This window comes from Dromaius novaehollandiae, chromosome 30 (genome assembly GCF_036370855.1).
Source record: "Dromaius novaehollandiae isolate bDroNov1 chromosome 30, bDroNov1.hap1, whole genome shotgun sequence".
Classification (NCBI taxonomy): Eukaryota; Metazoa; Chordata; class Aves; order Casuariiformes; family Dromaiidae; genus Dromaius; species Dromaius novaehollandiae.
In genome coordinates this window covers 237,514-243,513 of record NC_088128.1, presented here as the reverse complement: position 1 = coordinate 243,513, position 6,000 = coordinate 237,514, and the positions used below count along the sequence as shown (strand labels likewise).

The following is a 6,000-nucleotide window of genomic DNA, read 5'->3' as shown; positions in this document are numbered from 1 at the left end:
CGGGGGAGGGATTGGGGGTCCCGGGGGGCAGATTTGGGGTCCCAGGGGGGGGTTGGGGGTCCCGGGGGGGATTTGGGGGGGATTTAGGGGTCCCGGGGGGGTATTGGGATCCGGAGGGGGGATTTGGGGGGTCCTGGGGGGGGATTTAGGGGCCCCAGGGGGGGTATCAGGGTCCTGGGGGGGGATTTGGGGTCTCTGGGGGGGGGGTTGGGGTCAGGGGGGGGAAATGGGGTCCCGGGGGGGGATTTGGGGTGTCTGGGGGGGGGAATTGGGGGGTCCCCGGTGGGTCTCAGGGTCTGGGGGGGTCTTGGGGTGCCTGGGGGGCATTTGGGGGGGGTCCCGGCTGTTATTTGCCCCCCCCGGGGCAGTTAACCCCCCCCCCCCCCCAGCGGGTGCTGCTGCCCCAGGGCTTCCCCGAGAGCGTCAGCCCCGACTACCTGGAGTACCAGTGCTGGGACGCCGTGCAGGTGAACTGGGAGCACTGGGAGCACTGGGAGGGGGCTGGGAGCACTGGGAGGGGGCTGGGAGGGGGCTGGGAGGGGATTGGAAGCCCTGGGAGGGGGCTGGGAGCACTGGGAGGGGGCTGGGAAGGGGCTGGGAGCACTGGGAGGGGGCTGGGACGGCGCTGGGACGGCGTGCAGGTGAACTGGGAGCACTGGGAGGGGGCTGGGAGCACTGGGAGGGGGCTGGGATGGCGTGCAGGGGCACTGGGAGGGGACTGGGAGGCACTGGGAGGAGATTGGGAGGGGACTGGGACGCCGTGCAGGTGCACTGGGAGCACTGGGAGCACTGGGAGGGGGCTGGGAGGGGACTGGGAGGGGATTGGAAGCCCTGGGAGCAGACTGGGAGCACTGGGAGGCACTGGGAGGGGGCTGGGAGGGGGCTGGGAGCACTGGGAGGGGGCTGGGATGGCGTGCAGGGGCACTGGGAGGGGACTGGGAGGCACTGGGAGGGGGCTGGGACGGCGTGCAGGGGCACTGGGAGGGGACTGGGAGGCACTGGGAGGAGATTGGGAGGGGACTGGGACGCCGTGCAGGTGAACTGGGAGCACTGGGAGCACTGGGAGGGGGCTGGGAGGGGGCTGGGAGCACTGGGAAGGGGCTGGGAGGGGACTGGGGAGCACTGGGAGGGGACTGGGAGCACTGGGAGGGGGCTGGGAGCACTGGGAGGGGGCTGGGACGGCGTGCAGGGGCACTGGGAGGGGACTGGGAGGCACTGGGAGGGGGCTGGGAGGGGGCTGGGAGCACTGGGAGGGGGCTGGGATGGCATGCAGAGGCACTGGGAGGGGACTGGGAGGCACTGGGAGGGGATTGGAAGGGGACTGGGATGCCGTGCAGGTGAACTGGGAGCACTGGGAGCACTGGGAGGGGGCTGGGAGGGGATTGGAAGCCCTGGGAGGGGAGTGGGAGCACTGGGAGGGGGCTGGGATGGCGTGCAGGGGCACTGGGAGGGGACTGGGAGGCACTGGGAGGAGATTGGGAAGGGACTGGGATGCCGTGCAGGTGAACTGGGAGCACTGGGAGGGGGCTGGGAGCACTGGGAGGGAACTGGGATGCCATGCAGGTGGACTGGGAGCACTGGGAGGCACTGGGAAGGGACTGGGAGGGGGCTGGGAGCACTGGGAGGGGGCTGGGATGGCGTGTAGGTGAACTGGGAGCACTGGGAGGGGATTGGGAGGGGCCTGGGAGCACTGGGAGGGGACTGGGAGGGGACTGGGATGGTCTGCAAGTGAACTGGGAGCACTGGGAGGGCGCTAGGAGGGGGCTGGGACGCTGTGCAGGTGAACTGGGGGGACTGGGAGGGGACTGGGGTGGCATGCAGGGGGACTGGGAGCACTGGGAGGGGACTGGGGTGGCATGCAGGGGGACTGGGAGCACTGGGAGAGCGCTGGGAGAGGGCCGGGATGCTCTGCAGCTGAACTGGGAGTACTGGGAGGGGACTGGGATGGACTGGGAGACACTGGGAAAATACTGGGGGAGACTGTGACACCCTGTACATGCCTTGGGAACAGTGGTTACCAATCTGTACTGGTCTGTGCTGGTGTATACTGGTCTGTAGTGGTGTATACTGGTCTATACTGGTCTGTACTGGTGCGGGCACTGGGCTTCTTGTGGGCAGCGTGGGGGTGGGGGTTACCGGTCCGTGCTGCGTTGTGCTGGTCCGTACTGGTCCATACTGGTGTGGGGTGGTTTGTACTGGTGCATACTGGTTTATACTGGTCCGTACTGGGGCAGGCGCTGTGCTCGTCGCTGCTGGGGGCCCTGGCGGCCCGGGCGGCCCTGGCGGCGCTGGGGTGGGTGACAGCGCGGCCACCGTCACCGGGGCCACCGTCACCTGGCTGCTGCGCGGTGAGTCACCCCCCGGCCCCCAAATCCCCCGAATTCACCCCAAAATCGTACCCCCGGGGCCAAAATCCCCCGAATTCACCCCAAAATCATCCCCCCGGGGCCAAAATCCCCCGAATTCACCCCAAAATCATCCCCCCGGGGCCAAAATCCCCTGAATTCACCCCAAAATCATCCCCCCGGCCCCAAAATCCCCTGAATTCACCCCAAAATCATCCCCCGGCCCCAAAATCCCCTGAATTCACCCAAAAATCATCCCCCCGGGGCCAAAATTCTCCAAATTCACCCCAAAATCATTCTCGCAGGGCTAAAATGCTCCAAATTCACCCCAAAATCATCCCCCCGGGGCCAAAATCCTCCAAATTCACCCCAAAGTCATTCCTCTGGACCCTAAATCCCCTAAATTCACCCTAAAATCATTCCCTGGACCTAAAATTCTCCCCAAAATCATCCCCCCGGGGCCAAAATGCCCTAAATTAACCCTAAAATCATTCCCTGGACCTAAAACTCTCTGAATTCACCCCAAAATCATCCCCCCGGGGCCAAAATTCTCCAAATTCACCCCAAAATCATCCCCTGGACCCCAAATCCCCCAGATTCATCCCAAAATCACCCCCCTAGAACCAAAATTCCTTAAAAATTCACCCCAAAATCATTTTCTCAGACCCAAAATCCCCCAAATTCACCCCAAAATCATTTCCTGAGACCCAAAATCCCCGAGTTTATCTCAAAATCATCCCCCCCGGAGCCAAAATGCCCTGAATTCACCCCAGAATCACCCCCCCTGGGGCCAAAATTGTCCAAATTCACCCCAAAATCATCCCTCTGGGCCCCAAATCCCCCAAATTCACCCCAAAATTGTTCGTCCTGGAGCCAAAATGCCCTAGATTCACCCCAAAATCATTCCCATGGCTCCCGAATCCCCTAAATTCACCCCAAAATCACCCCCAGACCCAAAATCTACTAGATTCACCCCAAAATTCCCCCCCCAGACTCCAAATCCCCCCAATTCTCCCCAAAATCACCCCCCAGAGCCAAAATTGCCCAGATTCACCCCAAAATCATCGCCTGGAGTCAAAATCCCCCAGATTCACTTGCTGATCCCCATCACAGGACCCAAAATCGCTTGGATTCACCCCAAATTCTTCTTCTGGATCCAAAATCCCTGAAATTCAACCCAAAATCACCCCCAAGACCCCAAATCCACCAGATTCACCCCCCAATCGTTCCCTTGGAGCCAAAATCCCTGAAATTCACCCCAAAATCACTCATCTGGAGCCAAAATCCCTGATATTCACCCCAAAATTATCCCCCCAGAACTAAAATCCCCCAAATTCACCCCAAAATCATTCCTCAGCACTTAAAATCCCCCAAATTCACCTCAAAATCCTCCCTCTGGGTGCCCAAAATCCCCTGAATTCTCCCCAAAAATCTCCCCCGGGACCCAAAATCCCTTGGATTCACCCCAAATCCTTGCCTGCGCATCCAAAATCCCCTGAATTCACCCTAAAATCTCTCCAAGACCCAAAACCCCGCAGATTCACCCCAAATCTTCGTCTCGGGCCCAAAATCCCTGTGATTCACCCCAGACTCCCCCGATTGACCCCAAAATCCCTGTGATTCACCCCAAAATGCCTCCGGGACCCAAAACCCTCCTAATTCACCCCAAAACCGCCCCGATTGACCCCGCCCCCCACCCCCCACCCATGGGTGCCGCAGACGGGCTGGGCATGGTGGCGCGCATCGCCTTCGCCTGGCTGCAGGGGTGAGCACCGCACTGGGAGCACTGGGAGGCACTGGGAGGGGACTGGGAGCACTGGGAGGGCACTGGGGGGGCACTGGGAGGGGCTAGAGAAGGACTGGGAGGGGCCTGGGGGGCACTGGGGACCACTGGGAGGCCCTGGAGGGGCACTGGGATGGGACTGGGAGGGACTGGGGAGCACTGGGAGGGCACTGGGAGGCACTAGGAGGGACTGGGGAGCACTGGGAGGAGACTGGGAGTCACTGGGGGGCACTGGGAGGGGCTTGAGAAGCACTGGGAGGAGACTGGGAGCCACTGGGGGCACTGGGAGGGGAGTAGGAAGCAAATGGGAGGTACTGGGAAGGACTGGGAGGCTGCTGGGCGTTACTGGGAGGCACTGGGAGGTAACTGGGAGCAGTGGGGGGTAACTGGTGGGTACTGGGAGGGGAGCTGGGGGGTTACTGGGAGGAACTGGGGTTTATTAGGAGGAACTGGGGGGTACTGGGATGGAAGTGAGAGGTTGCTGGGGTTACTGGGAGGGACTGGGGGTTACTGGGAGGGACTGGGGGGCACTGGGGGGGGGTCAAAGGTCACTCTCGCCTCCCCCCCCCCCCCCCCAGGAGTGCCCTGGACTGCGAGGCCAAGCAATGGCGGTGAGTGCCCCGGCCCCGCCCCCTGGCTCCTGGCCCCGCCCCCTGGCTCCTAGCCCCGCCCCCAACACCTGACTGACTTCTGGCCCCACCCCCCAGCTCCTAGCCCCGCCCCCTGAGACCTGACTGGCTCCTGGCCCCGCCCCCTGGCTCCTAGCCCCACCCCTAACACCTGATTCTGCCCCCTAGCCCCTCCCCTGACTCTTGACCCCGCCCCTTGAGCCCTACATGGGCTCTTGGCCCCGCCCCCTGGCTCCTGGCCCCACCCCTCTCCCCTAGCCCCTCCCCTGGCTCCTGACCCTGCCCCTTGATCCCACCCCGTGGCTCCTAGCCCCTCCCCCTGGCTCCTGGCCCCACCCCTCTCCCCTAGCCCCTCCCCTGGCTCCTGACCCTGCCCCTTCATCCCGCCCCCTGGCTCCTGGTCCCACCCCCCGGCTTCTGGCACCGCCCCCTGACACCTGACTGACCCCTGGCCCCACCCCCTGAGACCTGACTGGCTCCTGGCCCCGCCCCCTGGCTCCTGGCCCCACCCCCTAACACCTGGTTCTGCCCCCTAGCCCTTCCCCCTGGCTCTTGACCCCGCCCCTTGAGCCCTACATGGGCTCTTGGCCCCGCCCCCTGGCTCCTGGCCCCACCCCTCTCCCCTAGCCCCTCCCCTGGCTCCTGACCCTGCCCCTTGATCCCGGCTCCTGGCCCCACCCCCTGGCTTCTGGCCCCACCCCCTGAGACCTGACTGACCCCTGGCCCCGCCCCCTGAGACCTGACTGGCTCCTGGCCCCGCCCCCTGGCTCCTGGCCCCGCCCCCTAACACCTGGTTCTGCCCCCTAGTCCCTCCCCCTGGCTCTTGACCCCGCCCCTTGATCCCTACATGGGCTCCTGGCCCCGCCCCCAGCTCCTGGCCCCGCCCCTCTCCCCTAGCCCCTCCCCTGGCTCCTGGCCCCGCCCCCCAGCTCCTGGCCCCGCCCCTTGAAACCTGACTCCACTTCCTGGTATTTATCCCCTGGCTCCTGGCCCCGCCCCCTGACCCTTAGCCCCACCCCCTGGCTGCTGGCCCCGCCCCCTGGCCCCGCCCCTGAGCTCCGCCCCCCCCCCAGGCTGATGGCGGACCTGCTTAACGACGCGGCGCTGCTGACGGAGCTCATGGCGCCCGCCTGGCCCGCCGCCGCCCCCGCCCTGCTCTGCCTCACCGGCGCCACCAAGGTGCGCCCCGCCCCCCCCCCCGACGTCATCGCCACCCCCGTGACGTCATCCCCCCCCCCCCCCG

The 6,000-nt window shown here is 64.9% G+C and overlaps 2 protein-coding genes across 2 annotated transcripts in view; both read left to right on the top strand.

The window, feature by feature from the left end:
• Positions 1–6,000, top strand: part of RNF40 (ring finger protein 40) — a 79,545-nt gene that overhangs the window by 1,190 nt on the left and 72,355 nt on the right.
• RUSF1 (RUS family member 1) overlaps positions 388–6,000 on the top strand; it is a 16,723-nt gene continuing 11,110 nt past the window's right edge. Inside the window, exons 1-5 of the mRNA XM_064499517.1 lie at positions 388–467; positions 2,235–2,348; positions 4,065–4,110; positions 4,707–4,739; positions 5,831–5,936. Coding sequence (XP_064355587.1) covers positions 4,076–4,110; positions 4,707–4,739; positions 5,831–5,936 — 174 coding nt within the window. The 5' untranslated portion in view covers positions 388–467; positions 2,235–2,348; positions 4,065–4,075. The remainder of the gene's footprint in view (positions 468–2,234; positions 2,349–4,064; positions 4,111–4,706; positions 4,740–5,830; positions 5,937–6,000) is intronic.